The 27037-nt window shown below is 37.2% G+C and overlaps 1 protein-coding gene across 5 annotated transcripts in view; it reads left to right on the top strand.

Annotated features, from left to right (window-relative positions):
- The window catches only part of ACOX3 (acyl-CoA oxidase 3, pristanoyl), a 31801-nt gene extending 7253 nt beyond the window's left edge, over positions 1 to 24548 (top strand). For all 5 annotated transcript variants that reach the window (XM_053940417.1, XM_053940415.1, XM_053940414.1 and 2 more), the window contains 12 exons: positions 127 to 215; positions 9935 to 10031; positions 10437 to 10619; positions 11906 to 12028; positions 13628 to 13748; positions 14249 to 14368; positions 15518 to 15631; positions 16975 to 17090; positions 19631 to 19805; positions 20226 to 20293; positions 20994 to 21080; positions 24138 to 24548. In XM_053940417.1, the coding sequence (XP_053796392.1) occupies positions 127 to 215; positions 9935 to 10031; positions 10437 to 10619; positions 11906 to 12028; positions 13628 to 13748; positions 14249 to 14368; positions 15518 to 15631; positions 16975 to 17090; positions 19631 to 19805; positions 20226 to 20293; positions 20994 to 21080; positions 24138 to 24257 (1413 nt within the window). In that variant the 3' untranslated portion in view covers positions 24258 to 24548. The remainder of the gene's footprint in view (positions 1 to 126; positions 216 to 9934; positions 10032 to 10436; positions 10620 to 11905; positions 12029 to 13627; positions 13749 to 14248; positions 14369 to 15517; positions 15632 to 16974; positions 17091 to 19630; positions 19806 to 20225; positions 20294 to 20993; positions 21081 to 24137) is intronic.
- The last annotated feature ends 2489 nt before the right edge of the window (positions 24549 to 27037 follow it).

Here is a 27037-nt window from a genome sequence, read left to right as displayed (position 1 = left end):
AAAAAAAAAAAAAAGAGGTCTCTTTATCATTAATAACAGGGTACAAGTTGGGAATATTTTCAACCTTTGAAAAATTCAGGCTTTCATTGCTCTATTACTGAAATGTTTTGTTTCACTTCTGTACAGATTCGAGATACAAAAACTCTCCTGCCAATGCCAGGTGTAATGGTAGGTGACATAGGACAGAAACTTGGGCTGAATGGGTATGATAATGGGTAAGTCAAAACATTTGAAAGAGAAAACATTCTAGGTTATATCACAATGTAGTGGTGCAATGTACACCATTATCTGTGCCTGTATCTGTCCTGTCCTTACTCATGAAGTGTTAAAATCGTTGATATTTCTAAAAAAAAAAACCCAGACTGAAAGATCTTGATTTTCAGTATTTTCTGTCTGAATAAACAGCCTTTCAGCCTTTCTCACTCTTTAAATTGTGAAGTGCTCCTGGTATTCTGTGAATATCCCCAGGCAGTCTTGCAGTTACTGACTCTTCAACAATAATAATGGAAAAAAAATCTTAAGTTCTGAGTAAAGAACTTTATCAGCCTCTGTACCTATCTGGATGTAAGACTTTAATTATTTTTTCTGTTGATTTCCAGCCCATAGGAAGGCTAGTGGTGGTCCCCAGACAAGGTTTATTTTCAGTAAAGATTAAGATAAATGAGACTGAAGAGAGAAACTATGTATCTTGTTTAAACCACGGGATTTCTAGACTGCAGCCAAGAAAGAGAAGGCTAGTTATTTTCTTCTGTATTATGTGTGTACAATTGAAATTTAAAAAGTACCTAGCTCCATTTCTTAGTCATGGATTCCAAAGGCCTTTCTGTATCTGCTTTACTAACCAAAGGTGTCTGATGGGGAGGAAACAGTGAGGAAACAGAGGTAGATTTCTGCATTAAAACAGTCATTATGTAAAAATTATTTAAACCCTTGGATTAATTACGTAGCTCTCTATAAAGACATAAACTTTAAATGGTAAAGAAGGGTTTCACTTCCTTATGCCTCAAATATACTTCTTTCTGTTGATTCAGTCTCTTACAAATGTATGTATTATCCTTCAAAATAGGCCATTGCAGTAAACACAGTATAGACATTTAAAAGTATCCTGGTTTAAAATATTAAACACCGTATAGACATCTTAAAGTATCCTGGTTTCAAATATTATAGCTTTGACTGTCTTTCCTGAAGGTTGTAGGAATTTTATGGTTATTTAGCTCATTACCATTGATTTTCTGTTTCCTGAAGACACAGAATAAATAAATAAAAAACAAACAAACAAACAAAAAAACAAACAAACAAACAAACAAAAAGAAACAACACAAAATTAATTTATAGAGGAAAACTGTGACAAAGACTTGGAAAAGAGGGATGTTTAAGGTTTGGTGGGTGCTTTTTCCTGCTTCTGCATTACAGACTAGTAGCCACCAGATGGCATAGCAGCATGAGCCTGAATAATCTAAATATTAGTCCACTTCATGTTTCTATAGAAATATTTAAATTTTGCTGTTCATTCTTATATTACAGTATAGATTTATGTGCAAAACGGGAGTGAAGAGTATGCTTGTTATGTGACTTTAAAATGTACATAATTTTAAATCAATTTCTCCATTATCTACTAGGAAAAATAGAGTATTTCTTAATATATTGGTAATAACTGAATAATTTGAAACTATAATCCATAAAATACCCTTTAAGTGAGAAGTGAGATACCAGTGACTTCCTGTCTTAATGTCAGATGGAGTCCCTTATCTTAGTTGACATCATATATCATTTAAAGCAGTCATAGGGCGTTCCTGTTTATTTTGTATTTATGTTGTTTTTTAAAAATTATTATTATGTTCAAACAGTAGTGCCCAAAGAGCCCCAGTCATGGATTTAGATCTCTTAAGTATGCATTAAGACAGTCCCTACATAAGAAACCTTAAGACAGCACTTGCAGATTAAGAGAGAAATATGAGAGAGCCCAAGGTTACCCATAGATACCCCTCATTTAGCTAAAAACTCAGGGGCCTGAGTTCCTGAACTACTTTAGCTGGGTTTTTGTTTGGTTTTTGTTTGTTTGTTTGGTTTTTTTGGGTTTGTTTTTTTTTTTTTTTGGAGAGATCTAAGATTGGAGGCAGGCCAACACTGTTCTCAAGAACCAGGGAACCAAGTTTTGTTCTGTAATCTTCCTGCTCACACTGAGATGTCAGAAGCGTCGGGGCTTGGAGATGTCGGCTCTCAGAGGTACATGAAGGTGTGGAAGAGACAACAAGCCGTGCCACCCTAGAAAATGGACTCTTGGTTGCATTATCTGCAAAATGCCAGGATCCACAGGGAGACATTTCACCAGATACGGCCCTGTCAAGGTGTTCTCCTTGGCCGTTTCCTCATTTATCCCAGAGAAAGCACAGATTTGTGTTAGTCTCCACTACATGCACTGTCAGCTTTTTTAGAATGTGTATGTGAAGTCTGGTTCAACTACCATGAACACTTAGTAAATCAGGTCTATTTCCTTGTAGTTATACTCAGGATATGTGGTCATATTGGGGATCAGAGTCTGACATCTCTGACAGAGATGTTTGATTTTGGTCCTGTGCTTCAAGAAATTGATGCTAATGATTTTCAATATGGATATAGAGAGTTAAGTTCCTGAACACTAATGAAGGTCATGGGGAAGAAATTCCAGAGTGTCTTTAGCAAATGCTACTGATTTATGCTATGTAAGAAAACAGAATAGTTGATTGTAGTTGTCCATTCTGGCTTTGAAAAACAATTAATCTCTTGGGTTGTTTGGCTGAAAGCTGGTTTCCTGCTGATGCAGAGTGTAATGTTTTTATTAAGAGAAAGAATTTCAGGACTAATGTGGGAATTTTTGCAGTGTAAATCCTAAATTTCTAAATTTATCTTTCTAAATAATTCTCATAGTTTCCTAATTTGAATATCCAAAAATCACATGGTGTTTTCAGGTCTTTGTAACTTTAGCTGCCCTGACAAAAAAAAAAAAAAGACAAAATCACTGTAAAATATTTAAAAACATTTTTCTTTCTCTAGGAAATTTACAATAATTTGTGTAATCAATGCATGAAGGGGTAAAAATAGAACTCTTTTTTTTTCTTATGGAGAGTTTAGACTGGGTTTGTGTTTTGTTACCGAAGTTAAATCAGACTGCCACCAGGGGGTGCAAATGCTTCAGTCTTTATTTTATAATATTAAAATGTCCACCTGTTGCTAGTGCTCTGGGAGTCTGAAATATGCTGCTCACTGAGGACCCAAAATGGTAGTAGATGAGGGGAAAAAAAAAACCTACTGGAAAGATCCCTGAGTATTTGGGATTTCTGGGGCTTTTCAGTAAAATGCATGGCAGGCATAAGGAGTGGGAGGGTGACACACATGTAAAGCAAGAGCTGGGCTATGTTTTGATGTGCATTTCTTTTTCCTTCCTTTGGTGTGGGGGTTTTTTGTTTTTTTTTTTGTTGGGTTTTTTTTGGGGGGGGGAAGGTGGGGAAGAATGTACCTTAGCTACTGGAACATTGCCCAGATTACCCATTACTTCAGTGCACATCAGTAAATGATTGACACTGAACTGGTGGTGAACCAGTTCCACATCCAGTTGTAACAAACAGCAAATTTCTGCTTTCCCCTCTCCAGAGATGGAAATGATGTCCAACTGAATCTGCATGGGGAAGAGTGAAAGTCAGCTATAATTGTGTTTCTGAAATGGTGCTTACCATTCCTGTCTTTGTAAAACATGTTCTGAGCTCATTTGGCTGTGTCCACTGATAACATGGATACAGTTTGTTGAGCAGATAAAACCCTTTGTAAGGAAAGAACTAGAGAAGTGAAACTGTCATTTTACCTTAAGCCTTTGTAGGGGAGAAAAGAGTCTTTCTGGAGGAAGAATTGTTAACTGGATATAATGATAATTGTGGGCTTTGGAGAACTGATGGGTTTTATTAGCTGGTTAAAAGCCTTTCATGTAAAATTAAAAAGTAGTCAATCTTTGCCCACATACAGCACACTAAGATGTTCAGCATGTTCTCTAGCAATCAGTGAGGCCAGATTCAGTGTTCTGGATACTGAAAACAAAACAGAATGCCCAAGAACAAATGGATAAAGGGGATTTATTGGACAGAAAAGCAATAAATTGTGTAAAAGGATCCCTTCTGGAAAGAGATGGCTCAGAAAGCCCTCACTATAATTCCTTGTATATTGACAAAAATGGGATACATCACATGACTTCCAAGCCTTTACAAATTGCATTTAAATGGTTAATTCATTCTTTGTTTCTTCATTACTATTTCAGCATCACTGCCAATAATACATTATGATGTTGCTATTGCTAGTTTAAGGACAGAACAATCAGTCTAGTCCTTTTTGTCTTCTACTATTTATCCTCTTAATGCTCATTTAGATTTTGAAACTGTTGCAGTTTCACTAAGTTTCACTAAGAAGATAGGGGCTATAATACATAGTTGAAGCCTAAATAGTCTTTGGAACTTCATCTTTCAATCTGAAACAGTAGTTCAGTGAAGGTAATATCCATAATCAGCTTCTTTGGTTATTTGCTTCTACTCCCACACTGCCTTTTTCTTTCTGCTGTGATAAACATTTATGTAGCTGTAGGGGAATTGGAACTGCCTGAAAACTAATGGAAAAAAAACCCTACCAATTTTTGTAGTCTTCAGTCAGATAATTTGTCAGGTCTGGTTCACTGCAAGGCCTTAGGAGTGGCTGTTTTGATACAGGAAGAAGAACAGAGATGTAGGAAATCAAGTCTAAAAATCAGTCCTGCTTCCCAAATAAACAAGCTTGGGCTTGTTTAATATTTTTTATTGACTTAGAGCCTCTGACCTAAGTTTTAAACAATTGTAATTGCAATAGCAATGAAGTGGCTATCGAAGAAAAAAGAATGTTAAAATGCCTGTGCCTGTATTTCTTATCTGAATACACCTTGAACACTTCAGTCCTTGTGAAAAGTGTCACTTCCACCTAGTTAAAACTAGGTATGTTGCAAACACATCTTGCATGTTTACAGTTTAAGTTAAAGCCATGCTTCTTGCAGCAGAATCATTGACATTTCCCTGCTTTGCCCTCCTCGTGCAGTTTCTGCAGTCAGGGTTGGACACTATGTGGTTGCATACAGTGCTGCATGTGTTACTAGGCTGTGGTCACATCGCTGCAGAGTGCTGCCTTATCCCCTCATTTTTGTCATGTTCATGTGCCTCAAAATTCTGCAGCAATAGCTACTTCACACTGAAAGGCACTTGATGTGGGTGAAAATGGGGAAAGGTAGATTTAAATCTGGTCACACATTTGCTTTTTGATGCACAGAAATACAGCCTCACACCTGCAGTGAAGTTCAACCAACCATTTTTGTTCCTTAGCAGAGCTCTGTCAGCTCTTGACATCTGCAGGAGTCTGCACATCCAGAGCTCCTCACAAAACTAGCACTTGGACTGTAAGAACTTTGGTGTGAGTGGGTTTTTGTGTTCATGTGAAGTCCATTAGGCTACGATCAGGAGGCCTATAAACTGCTATGTTGTTTTATTGTTGTTATTGAGCATTACTGTCCAGAGCTGCATTCTTAGATTAGAGCCTTGATTGTAGAAAATAAAGTTAAAATACTGCCATGCAATTTTCCCCAGTTTCACTGTAACTCTTTCTAGCTCTAACCTTTCTGTGAGTGTCAGTCTAGAATATGTGGCAGTTTTCTTTCCTTCTGCAAGTTTTTCATCAAACCTCTGAAATGTTATTCTTCCCAAGGTTTACTGTATCCCATAAACAGCCCTGACATCAATTGACTCACAGCCTTCCAATACCATTCACCTGCTTTCTGTTTCTGGCTGGAAGTCTGGCATTAGAGATGATTGCACCATCTCTAATATAGTCAGTAACAAAAGCTGGCAGAAAAGGCATTTTAGTGAGTTTGAAGTTCACCAAAGCATGTTTGAGCTATTTGTACTATAGGTAACAGTTTATTACTTCAGTTCTGGCAAAAGGAGCTCGTAGCTTTTCCAGCTGCTCCTCTTTTATCAGCATTACTGCACACCAGATGAATTACTATTGCGTGATTTAAAGTCAGTGAGATTAATTTACTTTGAAATGTTCCCTAAACTACTGGCCAAGGAACCCAAACAAAAATGCTACTATTGGAATGGCACTTTACTCTGCTCAGCTGCTCTTGGTAGAAATCTGTGTGATACAGGTTTTTTTTTATCTGTGGTAAAAAATGTGTCTACATGATGCAAAATTACACATTACTGTAGAGCCCTGTGATATCTATTTAAAGTGACAGCTGTCTGTCTGTCTTGCTGAGAGGTCTTAATCTCAGTCACGCTATCTGCTGTGCTGAAGAGGCCCTAAGTAGGGCAGCTTTCAAATCTCTGGTCTTGTCATCACTGTGTGAAATTTAGCCATTTTCCAAACCTGCTGGTACATGATATCCCCATGACTGTGTATACAGTTCCATTATTGTAAGATATTTCTTCAGTTTTTTAAGGAGATTTTTTTCCCCTAAATGCATTGACAGATGTGGGCCAAGTCTATGCTTTCTAGGCTAATAACCATTAAAAACGTGATCACTGACTTCATTAAATCTTACTATTTATTTTTAATATGTTCCAATATCAAGTTCCAATTGGCCAGTATATCTAACAATTCCCAATAGTAAAGTTCTTGGAGAAGGAGCATAACAGCAGTTGGCAGCAATCTCACAAGGTCATTTAACCCAGCAGTCCTGTGAGGTTCTGCTTTTATTTTTGACACTTGTGCTTATAGGCAAAATATCTTATTTCTTTACACATGGAAATTTTCTGTTGAATTTTTAATTGCTAGTTCTGCCGCTCTGCTTTGCTTCTAAAGTCTTTGCCATCTGATATGCATATCCACATATCTTTATATAATATATCTGTAATGGATAATATCAAGGGGAAAAAAATCTAAACTTTAAAAACCTGTTACTTGAATTCATTTTGATTTTAATAAAATAGGCTATCATAAAATTCAGTATTCTGGTTCACTAGCTGTAAAAGAAGTTATTAAAGAAGGGTGTGCTTGTACTTTTTAATCATAATAATTTTAGGTCATCTTTTATGTGGTACAGAATTAGCTTCCTTATATTTGTGTCAGATTATAATAAAACTTTCTTGAAGGTTTTTTGCTCTTTACAACAGAAGACTTCCCTTAGATTTAACTGTTTGGGATTGTATTACAGCAAGTGAAAGTGGGTAAAATTGTTTAGATCATTTTGAGAGCTGTTTTCTTCAGCACACATTGGTCACATGTTCATTATGAGAAGGCTTGGAATTCCTGAAAGTAGGCAGTTGGTATATAGGTTTATAAAGTAGTAGCTTTCAATTTGCTTTTTATGAACACTCAAGCACAGGTCAATATAAAAAAAATTCTACAACTGCACAACTTTGCTCAGTGAATTGAACTAATTACTACAGTGTAAAACAAAACACATAACAGAGGATTATTTGCCATTTTATTCATTGTCTCTCAGGTAACAAATGACAGACCAAAAGGAAGTGTCCTCAAGTTGTACCAGGAGAGGTTTAGGTTAGGTACTGGGAAAAATTTCTTCACTGGAAGTGTGTTAAGACATTGAGACAGTCTCAGGGAAAAGGGGTGGAGTCATAATCCCTGGAAGAGTTCAGAAGATGTGTGGATATCACATCTGGGGACGTGGTTGCTGGACGTGGTGAACACGGTGCTGCTGGGGTAGTTGTTGGACTCTGATATTGGAGGTGTTTTCCAGCCTAATGACTCTATGAATGCTGCCATGAAATTTTACCATTCATCACATACAAGGTTAAGCATGTTCCAGATATATATTTGCAGAGATAAAGCCTAAAAACTGGAGCCCTTTGAAATATGGTCCTAATATGTGCCCCAAAGATTGTATCATCTCCCTATTAGGTCAATTCTTCCTTTTAGTCTGGCTTATAATTCCAGTTTTTATCACCCATTCAATAGCTTTTAAAAATAATATTTCATTGCTTCCTTCCATGCATCCCTTCCTTCTTGGGAGGAATCCTTACAAACATCTATGGAGCTCTCTTACTTTCATCACTCTGATTTTTTCTTTAAATTCTCATTTGCCCAAATGGCTTGTAAAAATGCCATTGATGAACTGCTATTATGCTGTGACTGGCAGGCATCCTGTGAGGACAATATTCTTCACTAATTTGTGTCTGCTTCACTGTTTGAATGTATTTGTAGCTTCCTGCAACCATAAGCTTGCATTGTAAGGTCCTAGGAGGAAGCACCTTCTTGGAATTCTGTGGATGGACAGCAACTGTGAAAAAAGAGTGTAAAATAGAAACCTAAACCTTGCCACACACACTCTTCTGTAATTAAAGTAATGAGTAACAATAATTTAAAAGCTCAAGTTCTTTTTAAGGTGCATGCTATTGCTTAAAAATATTGATTGTTGTACAGTTTTAGTTGTGATTCTGTTTGGGATATAGGGAGCAGAGAATTGGAATTTAGCCAGAAGATCTTTCTAAAAAAAGGTTTTTTGTTTTCAGTGATATGAAAAAAATAGTAACATAGATGGAAATCAGATTTTTGGAAAATCTGAATTTGCTTCTATTATTAAGTAGTGTAGTCTCACTGAAATTGGCATTAACAAAGCATTTACTGGAGTTGTTGAGGCAGCTGGTTCTTGGTTAGGATAACATGCCCTTCTCTAAGTCTGAAAATGCTGTGTATCTCTAAGGCTGAATAAATTCAGTACTCAGATATGTTTCCTTGGAAACAACTCATAATTTAAAAGCACATGCAGCAATGCAGCCCTTATGTAATTTATTAATGTGAAAGACCTGGCTCTTGTAAGCCATATTAAATAGATCAGCCTTTATTGGCAGGAAAAATGAATTTTCTTTGATTACAAATACAGCTTTTCAAGTGCTATTAGATAGTGAGATATTTGTGAGTGGGGTTGATGCTGCTCTTATTGTGCTAAATTGTGCTGCCCATTTGGGTGGAAAGGTGCAATCACTTTCTTCCTGAAGAATACGAATACTCAGGACATTCTCCCTATCTTAAGAACTTCCCTCTTTATTGCTGCTGGAGTGCTGCAGTTTAGAAGGGGTTATCCTGCTTTTCCTTTTCTAAGATGCCACATTTCAGGGGATAGAATTCCTAATTTGAGTTTAAACAAAGGAAAATTTTTCAGGTCACTATTTCAGCTATGTCCTTATTTGTATTGCAGTAGAATGAGTGATCCTCACAGATCTATATTTTAGACTCATAAAAATATATAGTGTCTCTATTCCAAAGCAGTCTCCAGACTGGACTAAACAACACCTCAAGTAAGAATACAGTTCTGCAGAGTTGTCTGAGGCAGGGAATTATTTGGAATGAGAATGGCCCAGTCCTGTTCTAGGCAGGAGAAGGAAGTTTTTCCCCAAGCTTTTTGATTGCTGATATTCCAGCCTAGGCAACCTAAGTCATGCAGCCTGAGAATTCAGTTCAGCTTTCTGAAGTGTCAGTGAAAGTATCTGTCAAACTGCCTGTGTACAAGGTCTCTAATAAGTAACTTTACTTGTCTCATTCCTCAACCAGAATACATTGCTCATCCTTCCATTCTTTTTTACTTCTTTCCTTACAAAGCTGCTAAAATGGTCTTCTAGAGTCAACATTTTTTTTTGTTTGTTTGTTTTGTAAACATCATCTTTTTAAAACAAAAAAACAAAAATCAGAAGAGTTATAACAAATAATTTCTCTTCTTGAATTTATTGTACTGCTCTGAGTCTGAAAGTCTTTGTCGTCCCAGGCATACTTCCCTAAAATTGCCTACCTGGTCTGATGGGCTCTGTTTTCAGTTCACTGACATGCCTGAGATAATTTTGCAATCCCTTCTTTCTTGTGACCTTTTTTCTTTAATATAAACACCTCAGACTATGTAGACATAGATTTTATACTGTTTGTGTATTTGTTTAAACAGATTTGCCATGTTCCACAATGTCAGGATACCAAAAGAAAACATACTGAATATTGCTGGAGATGTCACAGCTGAGGGGAAGTACTCAAGTTCTATCAAGGTATGAAACAAAGTTTTCTTTTATTAAAAATACAAAGGTATACTTTGTTGAGAGAGCAATGGGCCTCTTATGTCAGGAAGTACTGGATACCTGAACTTAAGAAGGCTGTTGGCAATTTCACATGAGGTATGAATGTTGTTTTTTTAATTGAATTTCAGAGATGTCTCAACTCACCTTGCAGAACAATAGTTGATGCTCTTTGCATGACCCCACTGATCCCAAAGAGTTTAGAGTTTGACTGTGCTCAGGCAAGACTATTCTGAGTCTCACCTGAATGCCTCATCTGAATGAGTCAAGAGACAAAATTGGCAAAATTGCTTCTGATCGTGCTACCAAGTTGCATCTTCATGGAGGTAAAATGAAATGTTAGCCTCAGCATTCATTCTGTGCCTTCTTTTCATTCAGGAGGTTAAAGAACGTTTCGGTGCAGCTCTGGGATCCTTGTCCACTGGCAGAATTACGATCACAGGACTTTCCACAACCAACTTAAAGCTTGCCTTGGTAATAGCCATTCGCTTCTCAGCAGCTCGCCGTCAGTTTGGACCAACTGAGGATGAAGAAATACCTGTCCTTGAATACCAAACACAGGTAAATACTTTGGAATTCAATCTACAGACTTCTATATAATGAAACTCACATTCAGAGCTTCTGCAGATCACAGTAGGGACTCTGAAGTTAGTGAAATTAAAGTTGTCTGTGTCGCATGAAGCATCATTCTAGTACAGCTGTGGGGGTTCATTCCAGCTCAAAGCCTTCTCCTGGCATGACCAGGCTTTTAAAATAAGTTTTTGGAATAGCAAAATCAATAAAATTCATGTTTCTCTGAAGTACCTAGAAATGTTTGTCTTCTAAAATAGTAACCTTTTAAGAGAAAGACTGTCTTACATGGACATGCAAAAGTACTGCAGTTTTAGAAAGTAGCGTTTGTTTCAAAATATCACTGCTTCTTTTGTTGCTACACTAAGTTTCTCATTTGTAGCCTGTATGCTTTAAAAGTATAGCACTCAATGACATTCACTGTGGAGAAGTCTCAGGCTAATACTGATTTAAGAGGAACATAACCAAGGTTTACCTGCAGTTTATGCAGATGGGAAACACATTTTGCTCTGAAAAAATAGAAAAAAACTGTATGTAGAATAACTGGGAAAAGGGGAAAACTCAGATCTGCTGAATGACAAGGGTTATTATATAAGGAATGCTGAAAACAAACCTGCCCAGTTGGTCCTTGCAGTATGGGTGCCTTTTTCCAGGTTGACACTTTTCTTGCAATGTTGAAAATTTCATGAGTTTCTACAGACTGGTGGAAGGTGCCTTCCTTCCACCATTTCTGAATAAGGCAGGGTTGGCTTTCCACTATTCTTTGAGTCTTTCGGTTTTTCCCGGTTTTGACTTGTTCTGTGGGTTCTGCTTGCTGAAATTCTCATTCCCTTCTTTCTTTACCACAAAGACTTTCAAGCAGTTTTTCTTTCATGAAACCCATGAAATGGTTACAAGCTCTGTCAGTTTGTACTGAAGAAACTTATGAATCATGACTGACCCTGGCATGCCAGACATTTTATAAACACATGGCAAAAATATGTCTTTGGTCCCCACAGCTTTAGTGAACTTTTTCCCTGGTTTAACAGAATGCTTATCATAAATTCATGAAATGTGAGAACTAAAACAATATAACCATAACTTGTATAAAGAGAACAATAACCACCTATAACATAATTAAATGTAATTAAATTATATTATAGGTAGTTCTTGTTCTCTTCTCCATTAAGCAGTTTTCCATTTTGAACACAGTAAAAATTAACAAGTTGGTTCAATATAATAACATTAAAAACATATATGAATTTGTAATCAAATCAATTTAATTCTCTTCTTTCCAGCAATGGCGTCTTTTACCTTATCTGGCTGCTGCATATGCCTTAGATTATTTCTCAAAGTCCCTGTTTGAGAACTTTTTAGAGTTTTATGCAGGTGTTTTGACAAAGCAAAGGAGTCAGAGACAGGTGAGATGTTTACATATTTCCTCTTCACTGAGTTCTTATTATAATAAATTGTAAACTGTTAAATGGAAGACCTATTTAGAAGTCTTAGGCGCTCTTATGATCAAGAATGATAGAGCAATGTCTCAGAAATATGGGGTATGCAAAGTACTGATTGAAGTTGCATTTTGAAAAGCATTCAGATTAGTTTTGATGAAGTGATTAACATTTTATTGATTTCTGTGGGATTGAGGGTTATGTTCTCTTGCAGAATTTTTTATCATAAATATATTATGATGGTGTAAATTCAGCTTATAACTGTTGTAAATTATTCTGCAGGGAGCATATATCAAAGATTTTCTGAAAATATACTAATCTTAATTCCTGCACAGACTCTCTGAGTCTGACTTGAGTTTGGAATTCAAATTCATGCATTAAAATAATTATTTTTAGCAAAAAAATTGACTTTTGAGCCTTAATGCTGAATTTTTCATTCAGAATCAGCCCACTGGAAGTCATCCCTTTACAGAGGAAATCTGTCAGCCTCTGTGCAAGGACTGATTCTTAATCAAACTAACTGCAGTATTGTGATTTTACAGCGTATAAATTTTATTTATTTTTATAATTTTTGGCAATAAAAAATTTTAAGGCCTACATACTGGGTGTTTATTGCACAGGTCTTACTTACGTCCTCAAGGTTTTTTCAGTTAAAGTAAAGCTCAGAAAATAATTTGTACTAATGGTGGGGTATTTTAATTTCTCCTCTTCGCACAAAACACAGAAGAATCTATTTGATTCAGGTTTGATATCAAGTTTTTACCTGATACTTCATCTCTGGAGGTGTGCAGTGCAGTCACTAATCTTAGGGGAAACAGTGGTTATCAGGAAAAAGTCATGCTAGGAAAGAATCTCATTGTTGAAAACTTTAAGAATGTAATCCTTATGGATTCCTTTTGTTCTACAGGAGATCTTAACACCAGTCAGGGAGGTGGTCTTAAACAAGCTTTGGTTTTATCAAGCCGCTGTCTCCAGAAACCAGAATTCCAAATGCATTTTCAAAGGCAGGTCGGCAGAGTTAGTGTAAATGCAGGCTACTGTGATTCTCTGGAGTCTCTGAGGGTGTACATAAAAATTTTCCTGCTCTTTGCAAAACTGATGCTTAAAAGATCAGTGAAAACTGTGTTAGGCAATACATATTATAAATACCATATTGCTGGCTGGGGAGAGAGATACTGCTTATGTTACAGAGGGAATTGAAGCTTTTTTGGCCACCCTCAACCACCTGCTTCTCCATTTTTGGGAGGGAAAGCTTGGCAGGTGGTGAATTAACTCACTCAGTGCTGTGCCTGCTGGTACAGCTTAGCTAAGATGCACCGATGTGCCCATTACCTGAACAAATTATTGCTGTCTCATAAAGGAAAGTTGGTGCTGAAGGTTCCTCACTTGTGGCAGAGCTTTTCTGTGGCACCAAACAATATGCTTTGCACTTACATAGGTCTCAGAGAGTTTTATGCCTGTATTACTAATTACTGTTTGTTATAAAGCAGTAGCTATGGCCTTAGCTGGTCACCAGCTTAATTTCTATAAAAGTTATCCTTCATTTATAATTTGTTTTTCACAAAGGCTGATTTGGGACGTGAGATTCATGCTTTATCTGCTGCCAGCAAATCACTGGCATCTTGGACTGCTCAGCAGGCAGCCCAGGAGTGCCGAGAAGCTTGTGGAGGGCATGGATACCTTGCCAGTAAGTTACAGACACTGCATGCACTGATCAGAAAGAGAATGGTTATTTTGATGTGTTCTCTGACTGCTGTTGCACTATGATTTCTGAATTTTAGCAATGTGTCTAGAAAGTATTTTATTCTCATATCTGTAATTTTAAATTATATTTCATACCTGAAGTCATAAAAAAAAACTTCACTAAACCAGTATAGGATCTGCACCAGCATTTGGACAGACTACAAGTAATTCAGTACAAGTACAAGTAATTCAGTCTCAGTTTGAAATATAAAGATGCAGACGTTTTAGATGAAAATTTCTCTTGTAAGTTTAATGCCACACTTCTCTAAAATCTTTACTGTACAAGGTAATCAGTGAATTTTCAAGCTCATCTGTTTGTAACAGTAGTTTTACATACAGGAATAGACATCTCTCCTGCATTTTGTCACAGAATAATTATTTAATCTCTCTCAGCTTCTACTTATATGTTGCAATATATTAAACCATGCACTTGTTCTTCTTAAGTGAATCGTCTGGGTGAAATCCGAAATGACAATGATCCAAACTGCACATATGAGGGAGATAACAATGTCCTGCTTCAGCAAACCAGCAACTACTTAATGAGCTGGATGAATTGCATAAGAGGTATGTTTTCATTGTAGAATCTTACTGGACCAAACAGTGTGTAGCTAATGGAATTAAGAGGTAATTTCATACTGAAAGCAATTGACAGTCATTTAATAATTTTGTGGAGGTAAATAATGTGCTTCAGACTCCATCGTATGGTATATTCACAATACTTGCTGCAAGAAATATTCTTTCTCCTGTCTTGCAGCAGCTAGCTAGATGTTTTGCCATCCCTAATCAGGGTAAGCCTGATTCTCACTCCCTGAGAAGTGCAGTTTAGTTCAACCAAATTACCTCAGCACTGCATCCAGATCTGGGGTTCTACGCAAAAGAAAATACCTGACTGTGTGCATTGCATAGACCTGTTAGAGAGGGTCCAGAGGTGGCCACCAAGATGCTTAGAGGCCTAGAACACCTCTGCTATGAAGACACAGAGAGAGAGTTGGGTATCTTCACCTAGAGAAGAGAAGGTTCTTTATGGCCTTCCAGTACTTATAAAAAAGAGGGGAGAGCTGCTTTTTACATGGGCAGATAATATGGACCAAAGGGGAATGGTTTTAAACTAAAATATGAGAGATTTAGATTAGATGTTAGGAAGAAATTCTTCTCTGCAAGGGTGATGAGACCTGGATGGAGCCATCCCTGTTCAAGGCCAGGCTGGATAGGGCTTGGAGCAACCTGGTCTAGTGGAAGGTGTCCTTGTCTAGGAAGGGAGCATTAGAACAAGATGACATTGAAGGTCCCTTCCAGCCCAAACCATTCTTTGATTCTGTGACTCTGTATTGGTAAAGTCATCATAAATCTGTTTATTGTACTTGGAACAGTTCATATCACCTGACTTGGTAGCAATATCCATCACCACATCTTGTAGCTCTCTAGAATTTGTTTCAGTTTTCCAGCAATAAGTTTCACTAGCATCTTACAGAGCTGGAAAATTCAGCAGTTGGAGTTGAATCTTATGGGGAATAATTATAGGCAGTGATGTCAGGTTTTTCCACACTTGTCTACCAGTCCTCTTTTGGCTGGACTAGGCCATAATAAAATAAGTATTATGGTCTAATTGCATCTGGCCTGTCAAGTGTATGCATGGCTTTGTAATAGGCTTTTAGTTCCAAAAAGTCTGATTTCTTTTCTCATAAATCATTTTTATTTTCTCTGGTATTTCAGATAAAGCTCCTTTTGAATCCCCTTTGGGAACAATAAACTTTTTGCAAGACTACCATCATATTCTTGGCTGGAAATTCACGGCCATTAGCGTTGAAGATTGCATGGACTCCTCAGGTAGGCTTCTGCTACTATTAAACTGATTCCAGAATTTTAAATTCCTTTCCAAAGGAAAATATCCAGAGATTTGAGATTCAACCTCTGCTACTTTTTAGATATTTGTCATATTTGCTGACATTTTTTGTATCACATGCATTTTATTTACTAAGAACATAGTTTACATTTCAAAATACATTCTATTTTCCCCAAATTCATTTCTGGAATGGAGGATAGCATCAGATAGTATTTTTTCTCTTTTTTTATTCCTTTGAAATAACAACTCTGAGTTAGGGTTTTTCACCACTGTATTGCTGTTTTCCAGTTCTAAGGGGATTGATTGCCACTCCCTTTTATCACTAAAATAGCTTCTTTTAGTAAACCATTCAAGGGATTTACAAGTATGTTGAAAAGGCATGAAGTTCATTTTGATAGATGCTTTTGGTTGTATAGAGAAAAAATGAATAATGGTGGAAAAAGAGTTCCCTGTAGTTTTCCTGCTTTATTCTGCTATAATCAAGTCAAGTATGACATCAGATGCTGTTCCCATTTATGTATCACTGAGCCCAGATTGGCCCTTGGACACAAAAGTTAAAAAGAATACCAACACCTAATAAGACAGCAACAGCACATGTTCTCTCCTCTCATGCAATACCTCCTGAACCAGACCATGGTTTAAAAAATGTCTGAATCTGTCTCTTGATCCATTCTGTTAGAAACTGGACTGTTAATCTAGATGCCTTAATTTAGGCAGCATGTGAACACTCCCTATACCCTAAGGTATACTCTACATTAAATCCTCAGCTAAGAAACAAGCAAGCTGGAGTCATGCAAGGACTTCATGCTGAATAACTTTTTACCTTAATAGTTCTAGGCTGCTCTTAGAAATATGGCACAATTACGTACAAAGCTAGTAATTTAAATGTGATTACATTCAGCCACCAGTGAAAACAGTGTTGCAAGTCACATGCTTCCAGTAATTGTGGACTGTCTTCTGTTCTTGTATTCTCAGAAGTGACTTTGTACCTTGCAGGCCTAAGTTAAAAAAAATGCAAAAAAAATATATTCAGTAAGAAGTCTAAACTGAGCTGTGGCTATACCTTGTCTTCCAGCTTGGGGTCAGTTTGAAGTAGTATATGGCCAGACATGATTATGTCTTCACTGTACCCTCACAGTCTGACTGGTCTCCCCAGATACTTATTGTATCTACATTAATGGAAAAAGTGGCATGTCAATGGATTGATTAATTAATGCTTTCACTTGTCATCTCTAGTAAAAAAATCTGGGACTGTAGTAGAATTTTCATGTGACTTGTTGCATCATAACTGTGAATGTTAAGAATTTTGCTTTTTTCTTTTTCCTAGTTCCTTTAGCAGCTTATAAATGGCTGGTTTGCTACCTGCTCCAAGAAAGTTACCTAAAAATGAATAAGGAGAAGCAGGCTGGACGAAGTGATTTTGAGGCAAAAAACAACTGTCAGGTAATACTTAATAATCTTTCTTATTTTATTTATTTATTTTCATCCAAGTCTTGTCAGTTTCTGTTAGGTTTATCTTCTTGTGTCATAAAGTACAATTTCCTGAACCATAAAGCAGCAAGTCAAATAACTAATAAAACTTAATACCTGACCATGTGCATTGCATAGAACATGATAGCTTGAGGACAGTTACCAACAGCAGAAGTCTTCCAGGATATATTCAGGATATATTTCCCTTCAGAAAAGTTACAGGCATGTGCTGTGTGATATCTGCAATTTTGATAGCACAGCTTCTGAAGACCAAATCTGTTAGTATTAAATACACTGCAGCATCTGATTATTACTTCTCCATCCTCACTTGCGGCCAAATACATAGTGTAGGAAAGAATCTCGCTCTGGCAGGTAGGTAAACTAAATGACCTAATAGGTCTTTTTCATCTCTAATTCCTATAGTGCAAAGTACTCATGAAAGATACCAGACTGACAGCATTGGAACCTGAAAAGGAAACATTGACAATTTACATATAGCAGATCCACTCTCTCACCAGAGAGTTTTAACAGTTAGGAATGGCTTAACTCCAAATTTCAGTATTTATCCCCAAGCTCACCAGGTTCCTCTACTACCTCCATTGAGAAAAATTGGCTCACATCCAAAGAATGAGCACTTGTCATTTGTCACTGGGAAAGGTCTGTTCCCTTAAGATGGTCGCTGTCACTTTATCTGCAAAGCTAAAAAACAGCAGGAAGGAATAGTCAGCATTCAACTCTGCACCTAGAAAGACCCAGCCTGGCTTCAACAGGCTTCAACAGATCTGTGTGAAACCACTGGCAGAGGAGAGAAAATTTTTCCTGTTTTTACCCTAGAAGCAGCTTATTTGAGAAACTCTTCAGGGTCAAATCCAGAATGGGAATTGCCAGAAACTCCAGTCTGATTGTCAGTTAGCCAAGTTTTGGTGAAGCTGGTGCTGGAGGCAGTGCACTAGAGAGAATGGTGAACTCAGAAGTGTGAAGATTGTCTTATCTATTATATTTAGAATTCAAAGAGGTTCGGGCACACAAATGCTTTTGAGATAGGTGTTGATATTATTTAGGTCATTAGGGTTTTTTTTCCTCCCTACAATTCATCCTCAGGACAGAAGGACTTTTTATTTTAAATGTCATGCCTCAAAAACATCTGAAAATGATTTACAAGCTATGCTTTGAAGACATGTACATATTTGATATAAAACTTTCTCGGCATGAAGAAACACTTTTCTGTCAGCCCAGTGGTTGGCTAATACGAAATATTTGTTCCTGCTATGGGGGATCTGGAAGAGATTCCTAGCCTATCCCTAGGTTATTTTGGTTTGGGCACAGCTTGATAGAAACAATACAGAAGTCCAAGAAATGGGAAAGAGGAAAATAGAATTATAGGGGAGAACAACAGGAAAATAATTCTTAATGTTTCATTTGTGATGTTAAGACTTATTTCATTCTGACTAGGGAATTAGCACATCTCAAAAAAAACACCTAGTAAGGGAGCAGTTCTCTGTAATGCTGCAGAGAATAGAGGATGTGTATTTTGCTGTTTATAAATGTATCTGAGCTTGGACATAAGTGTGCCACTGAGCAGCTGCTGTTGAGAGAGACAGTGATCTTTGGAATATGCCTTTTTTATATGCTGCAGTAGATCTAAAATGCAAGGATAATGCAAGTATAAAAGAAAATAATTAAAACTAATTCTACATGAAAAAAATTAAACACCCAAACCTTAACAAAACAAAGCAAACATGAGTTACATCATTGCAGCAAGTCAGCTAGGAGAGCAATGGCATCATATTCCCCTGCTGTTCACCAGCTAGAATGTTGTCAGTCAGCAATCTATTTCATGGTAGCACGTATAGCAAAGTTGAAGTATATAAATGTAGACAAGTGTTCCTATGTAACACTTAAGGTTTTACACTCTGCATTAACAGTAACTGGTGACTTGTCTTTCTCATCAGATAGTTGGCAAGGATTGGTTGAATAGTTCCTTCATAACATACTGCAATCTATTGCAATCCATCAACAGAATCCCCTCATGCTGACATGATCAGATTTTTGTTTATTATTTGAAGGGACTGTAATAATTTTTCAATAGGAAGATTTTATCTTCTTTATAAAGCTCTATATCATATCAAATAAATATAAACCTACCTTTTTCCTTCTAGATTCATGTAGGTTTCTTAACAATCCTAAAATCAGCAGACCTGATTTTACATTGTCTTCTCTCTGATGTAGCTTCTTGATCCCATAGAGCCTGGGTGCAACTACCAAATTACACTGGTAACAGGGATTCAATCTTACTTCTAACAGGCATTTCATGAGACTTTTCATAAGTAACCTTTGCACAGACATTGTGGAAAATGTTTTCTCCTACTGTTTCTTAGAATTTCTCAAGCTAGATCATCTCACCTGAATCAGCAGAGCTCTGCTAACCTCACCAGACCAATGCCATGCTGCACAGGCTGAGGAGTGGTTCTTTGTATTTTGTTACTCAGTGTTCTTCTTCCCTGTCTCCTAAGGTGTACTACTGTCGGTCTCTGGCTCTTGCTTTTATTGAGCAGACAGCCTTACAGCGCTACCACGACTACACTCACGATCCCGGCGTCCCAGCAGCTCTGCAGCCAGTGCTTAGGGATCTCAGTGCTCTCTATGGGCTCTGGTCCTTGAGTAAACACCTGGCTGTGCTCTACCAAGGTGAGATCAGCTCCCTGAATGTGCTGTGCATGTTACTTTTTTATAAAAAGTACAAAAAGTATTCCCTTGCTGGGGCAGGAAATCCTAATTTTCAGGAGCAGGAATCTGGAGTGAAAAATTAACCCAAAAGTCTCTCTATTACCTCAGAGATGATGCAGAGATCACAGGTTTTGCTGTGATCCAATGCTTGTGTGAAAGGATGAGGGATAGGCAGCAAGATGCTGTAGTGTAGCTCGTTACTGCAGAAGGCTCTGCATAGCTTGGATTAAGAGTTTTGCAGTCAGCTCATTAATGAAAGACTGTCAGTTCAATTACACAGGTGCAGATAGTTAGGCTTGACTACTGAACTCATGAACTTGGCCAAAAGGTTTTATCAGTGTAATCTTAACTGGTATAAGCTTCTCTGTGAATGTTTTTAAGGTGGCTATGCTTCAGGTGAACAACCTGGGAAATTTATTCAGGATGCTATTCTGGAACTCTGTTACAGGGTAAGCCTGTTTATTGTGATTAAATATATAGTATGTAAGAACTAAAAAAGAGATACATGGCTTATAGTCATCAGATTATTCTTTACTTTAAGGGGTAAGTTAGCAGGATATTACATTATTGGTTTCTGAATAATTTTCTGTAAAGTTTAGCAGCTCATTGACCCCGAATCTAGTCTTAATTTATTTCAATAAATGGATAAAAATATGTCCTAACAAATAACACCATAGTATTTGTGGCCTTGCAATCTTATTGGAAAGCCAATGAAATATTTCAACCCGATTCTTTTTATTTCATTTTTGAGTTAGTTTGTGATTTTTTTTTTTCTTAGCACAAAAGCTTTCCAAACCGCAACATATTCTTTGCAGGGCAGGAAAATTTTAAAGAAGAATCTGGTCATTATGTTTTTAAAGTCCAAAAAATATATGTGTTTATATGTGTAAACAGCACAATATTGGTTAAAATGTGTTTAAAACTCCCAAGGTAAAGGTAAAGGAAGAAAACATTTGAAATACAGTCTCTTTTGGCAGTTACGGAGTGAAAAAATCAAAATAAAACCAGGCTACTTATTGTGGATTTCTCTTAAACTATCAAAGCTGGCACTTTATGAAAATAATTTTTATGCTGCTGTAGTATGGCTGTAGTTCAGCCATAGACAACTATGTCTATGTTGTCAAATGTATGTCTTTTGGTTTTAAACAGTTGAAAGATGATGCAGTTGCCCTAGTTGATGTCTTTGCTCCTTCTGACTTCATTCTCAATTCTACCATTGGTAAAGCAAGTGGAGAGGTAAGAAAATCCATTGTAAATTTTGTAAGTTTAATCATGAAGAAGATTATTGCCTGTAATTAGCCTTAACATATTCAAGACATTTCACAAGTACAAAAGGAAAGAAAGACAATTTTCAGTGCAAAATACTACCAGAGTTAAATTGATATCAGCAGAAAATGAACTTTTTCGTTTGCTAGAGATAAACTTCAATGGGAAACTTGTACAGTATTGCTGTAGTTTGCTGTTGTGGGCATCTGTGCACTGAACTGGAAAAGGGCTGAGGGAAATTTTTTGATATAGTTACACAAAGCTAGAGTTGGGAGCATAAGAAGGGCTGTACTGGATTCAGTTCACAGAATACTCTGTGGCTGACAGGGATGGATGGCCAAAGAGAACACTGTGAAACAGATGAAATAGCAAGGTGTTCTTTTCCTGATGTCTCAGCTGTTGGCAGTTTAAGAGATGTCTCATGCTATAGGTTCTGTTTGTATCATTCTGCTTAGAAGCCAGAGATGTCTGTTCTCCATATTTTCCATCTGTTTTCAAATTCAGCTGTCATTTGGCTTATATCATACTATCATTTCTACAATTTAATTATGAGTATTGCTAGAAAATACTTCCTAGTCCCAGTCCATATCTATTTACCATCTATGGGAGCCTTTTCATTCCTCTGACAAACCTTGTTTTCCTTCTCTGTGTATTTTCTGCTTCTGCCATATCCTTTCTGAAGTGGCATAACCAGACCTACAAGCAGGTCTTGGGACGTGGATGCACCATGGAGTTGGCTACAACAGCTCCCTGCCTTTTTTTTGACATATTTCAAGATCTGTATTTTATTCCAAAGTCTCAGCAAACCAAAATTCTTGCTTATTGTGCCAAACCTACTCATCAAGCCTGAGCTATGGGGTAACTATTCCGTAGAGACCAGTGTCACACTACAGTAGTTTGGGTTGGTGTGGGTAGATGCTGCAGACAATCCCTGGAGCCTGGGGAGCCTGCCAGGATGTTTGACAGGAATGCTGCATCAGATTCTGTGGTTTTCAGTATTTCCTGTGACTTCTTGTCTGAAGTTGCCCCTTGTTCCCATGGTGATCCAGCAGAACACAGGGCAGAACAGATGTTTCTGAGCTGACCTAACACAATGATTACTTTGTTAGCACAGTCTTTGCAAATGAGGCAGGAAAGGCTGCCTCTACCTATCCAGCCATCTCCTAGAGGGCTGCAGTCATCACTGGACACTTTGTTTCCATTTCTATAGGTTTTGAGGATTAAATTGATGCCAGGGGTCATGGGGGGAAGCTCTGAAGGTAACGCTTCGGAGAAAGAACATAGTTTGTTAGAATGTTAAGAGTATCTGAATTGGCCAAAAGCCCATTTTAACACAATTTTCTGTCTCTAGCAGAAGCTGTGAGCAGATGCTATAGGCAGAAATATAAAATATGGTACAAGTACACAGTGATCCATTCCTAGAATAGTATCCCCTTTCTAGCAGTCACCTGGAGATTTCTTATCAGTAGCTGATAAAGCTGTAATGATGGTTTTGGCTGGCTCCTCATTGGGTACCTCTTAGTTATTGCAAATGCAGTAGCCATAGAGACTTATTAATATTAGATACTAATATTAGGAGTATAATATGTGAGAAATGCATGTAGGAATCTAAACACTTCCTTATGTACTTAATTTTTTATAAAGTCATTGAATCATTGAGAAAATAATTTTAATCAGTGCTATTCAACCCATGTTTTATAGAATTTAGGAAGGTTTTCAACTTGTGTAAATATTTTCAATTGAAATTCAAAAAAGGCTGCAAATCCCTCACTCAAAATACTTAATAAAGATCATTGTCTCCTGGCTGTCTGTGTTTAATCCTCTATTCATTGCTATCTTTGCACCTTCTAAGAACTAATGCAAACATTTTAGTAAAAATTACACAGCATGGTAAAGAATAGATTATCCAAGTATAACAAAAAGGTGAATTTAATTCAGGATAACTTGTGTTGTGCTGCAGTGGAGTGCCTTGCACTATAAGCCAAAGATCATAGTTGGAGCTGAGGAAAAGTTTCAATTTTTTTATAGGCAGCTTTAAGCCCTAAAGAATTATTCAGATTCTCTTTAAAAGAAACTGATGGTGTGAATAATTTCTCCATAAGAGTTTTGACAATCTCAGCCGAAGTCTGTAAAAGTATTGCCACATTAATTTCAGGATTAATTAAAAATTGTTAGACAACATTTAATCAAAATTAGAGTGGAATAAATAGTTTACATTAGCCCATGTACTCAAGGTAAAATATATTTAATATTAAATATATTATATTTCAATAGTTAAGTCATCACGGATATTAAGGGACACAGCATCTTTTGATGAAGAAAAAAGGCATTTCACTTTACCTTACTGACTGCTTTTATACCACATTAATATTTTGTTGCACTGTATTTTCTCTTACAGCTGAAAATACGTTCTTTCTTTCCTGATTTTTTCTACAAAGTTATTTAAAGTTTAAAGCTTTTGTTAATTATGAATTGACAAATACTGCTAAAATTACACTTTTCCAAAATTTTCTTTTTAACTCTTACACAAAATAATTGCAAATTGGTAAACTGACAAATAAGCAATCTGCTCTTGAGAGAAGAATTTCTTACGCTCAAATCAAACAGTTCACACTAGGAAAGAAGTTCTGTTACTTTCCAGAAGTGTGTTCAAACAAAGATAACAACAGCTGTCCATGGGTGCTTTCAGACACAGTCCTCAGGTTTGGAAAGAACAAAGATTGGCTTAATATAATCATGTTTCCAAATTTCTACCTTTGATAGTACAACTCCTGTCAAGTTGAAAACCAGAGATTTCTGGTTTCCTGCTCTTATGCCAAGGATGGTCTAAATGATTTACACAGAAATCTGATGTTTACAGTACTTTGAAATTCTGTGCTTATTCTGTTCTTGCCAGTATATAATTATTCACATTTATTATCTAGAAATTCAATTAAAATCTCATTTCAGCCAATAAGTTAATAATTTATTTTGCAGAAGTTTTGTTTCTTTTCTATGCATTAATCCTTTTTTCTTATTATTTTGCAGTTATACAAAAATATATGGGGAGAGATCCTTCAAGGCAACAAAGCTCTGAACAGACCTTCATGGTGGGCAGAATTTTGCAGTAATAAACCTGTTATAGGCAGGCTGAGGTCAAGATTGTAAACCTTAGAACTTTTAAAAGTCTGGATGGGCCTGAGATGGATACATTGTTACAAACATCAGGAGGAAATTAGACTATATGAACAGTGAAAATGAAAGAGATTTTCATTGAGAAGTGCTAAGTTTTAAAATAACTTTGAAATCAAGTCCAACTTGATCTGAGAGACTGTTAACATAATAAAGACAAGATCAAGAGCAACACATCTCCGCAATTTACTCAATTAAATTTTAAAAAATGGAGATTTATTATAATCACTGCTTTGCAAAGTTTATAATAAAAAAAATTTCAAAGCACTCTCTTGTTGTTACTTTCATATAACAGAAGGTAAATAATTAAAAAAACATTTGCCACCAGGGATTATGAATAAGCTGATAAAAGCAAAAAAAAAAAAAAAATTAGGACAGGCTGGACAAAACCTGTATTAACAATGATTATAGTGAGAAAACATTGGGGGAGCATTTTCCCCCTGCTCCCCTGTCCTCAGATTGCAGAGAGCCAACCTATATTGCCTTTCAGAAGACAAGAAAGAGGTAAGGACAAGCAATCATTTCAATGTGAACAAAGGCAGGTATCTGTCCTTGGAGGCATGGGGGAGTTTGCTGGCTGCCCCAGTTCTGAGGAACCAAACAGCACCGTGGCAACACGCAGAGAAGGCTCTGGTTAGTGGCACACCCTGTGTTGTCTCAGCTCAGAAGTGGGAAATTGGAAACACTGTTAGCTTTTAGCTGAAAGGAATGTTCTTTTAGTAAAGATAACTTCTTAGCCAGACTGAGAACGGTTTTAAATGTTAATCATTTTACCACCACAAGTTCAAGGTCAATTAAAAATGATCACCCTCAACACATTTCTGTTAAAAAAAAAGGCCAAAGAAAAAGTCTGAAATTCTATGGCTGTTTTTTTTAGTCCCATTGGATAAAAGCTATCCTGTTAAACTCTATTTTTTTCCTTAATTTCTTTTTCTTCAGCAGAGATAGTCAGTGTTGCCTGTGGTTTTTCTGCCTCTATTCTTTCTTGTTTTCTAATGAGGTACCATAACTCAGGATGTCCTAATAAAAGCTCTTTTTCTTGCAATTGAACTGTAGGAAAGTTTAACTTCCTTTGCTAAAAAAACCAACCCATTATAAAGTATTTTTTTTCTTTTAACTGTTTTGCCTCTTAATAAAGTCCAATAGGTGGCTTCCTCCTATGGAAATAAAAATAGATCAATACAGCTAAAACACCTATCATTAGATGTTATGGAGTGGTGGGGTCTCATGATAATCTTTAGGAATTTTCCATATCAATGGGGAATCCAACAAGTGCCTCTGAAGGAAAGAGGCAGAGCTTGTTTTGCCCAGTATCCAATGTGAATACCAGGAACTCTGGCAGTAAAAAAGGCACATGGGGAAGAGATGCCATGCTACATTAACTGTAGTAGCACTGATGTGTCAGTCCCCATTCTGCACTATCAGTGCTGATCAGCAGCATTATTGTGCTGTCACATGAGCTCTTCATAAGTGACTCAGTCTTTTCTTGCCTCCTTCCCCACAGGTGGGAAACAGCTGTGTGTAAATCTTGTGTATAAACTGTAAGTCTGCTTATGAGGCCTTGGTAGCCCAGAAGAAAACACAAAGGTGTTTGGCATGTAGCTTTAAGCCACCTTCATCCCAATAAAAAAGCCACAACAAAACTGTGTCACAGTAGCAGAGACCAGGAGACCTGGTAAACTACAAGGATACTCACCAAACACATGACAAGATAAACAGACACCCTGTAAAAATATATCCCTAAGCTGTTCCTGCTAATCTTATTTATTATGACTATTCTGGCAACAGCCAAACTCCCTTATACAAGCTGTGCCTGCCTCTGATGATAAGGACTGTACAAACTGGCAGGAAAAAGTGCTGTTTGTTCTAAAAAGCTTCTAACTTCAACTAGAGCAAGCACAGCAGAGGTTGCAACAGCAAGGACATGATTATGGGCAGGCAAAGCGGGATACTCAGTTAAATAGCATGGTTATGGGCCCTAAATATGAAATGTCACACAACCTGCAGTAAGCTTAGAGCTTCATGGGACCCTTGGATACCTGGTTGATGGCAGGAGTTCCAGACCTGAGCACCAAAGCTGTAATCGTGAGTGTGAGCCTTGGGCATTTACTCTAAAAAAATCCTGCATCCCCAGGCACTGGGTGCTGGTGGCTGCTCACCAGGGCTGTGTGCCAGCTCAGTGCAGGTGTTCAGCAGCTGTCAGGCTGTGCATGCTGCAGCAAAGGTTGTCACTCTTTGCTCTCACACCCAGTACAAAGCCATGGTGCAGCAAAGGCAGGCTGATTCTATGGGGCCAGAGCCACTCATCATCAGAAGTAGTATTTCCTGTATGAAAACCTGGGTAACTGTGATCAGGTTCTTTAATCAGGTATGACTGTGAATTTCTGACCTGTATTTTTAGCCAGATCGGTGTAATCAAATGAGCAAAATATCCTTTTCCTCTGAAGACAGCAGCCAAAAGTTCCAGAGGTCTTCTACATCCAGCTTCTCAGAGCAGGAGAATTTGTAACTTTGAACTTGCAGAGCTGCAGCACGGAAAGAGAGAGATGTCATGAAATTTGGCATCCGATTATCTACTAAATCATAGGGCAATAATTCAACAACTACCACAAGATGTCATTATTATATGCAGTTTCTTCCTCTTTGTACAACATTAAATAAAAGAGACCTCTGGCAGAACAGAGAAGTCATTTCCCTCCCACTTCACATGCCAAATAAAGTTGGATGTGTCATTTTATCTTGGTTGGGGAGCTGGG

This window comes from Vidua chalybeata, chromosome 4, assembly GCF_026979565.1.
Source record: "Vidua chalybeata isolate OUT-0048 chromosome 4, bVidCha1 merged haplotype, whole genome shotgun sequence".
NCBI lineage: Eukaryota > Metazoa > Chordata > Aves > Passeriformes > Viduidae > Vidua > Vidua chalybeata.
This window is presented reverse-complemented; position numbering and strand designations above follow the sequence as displayed.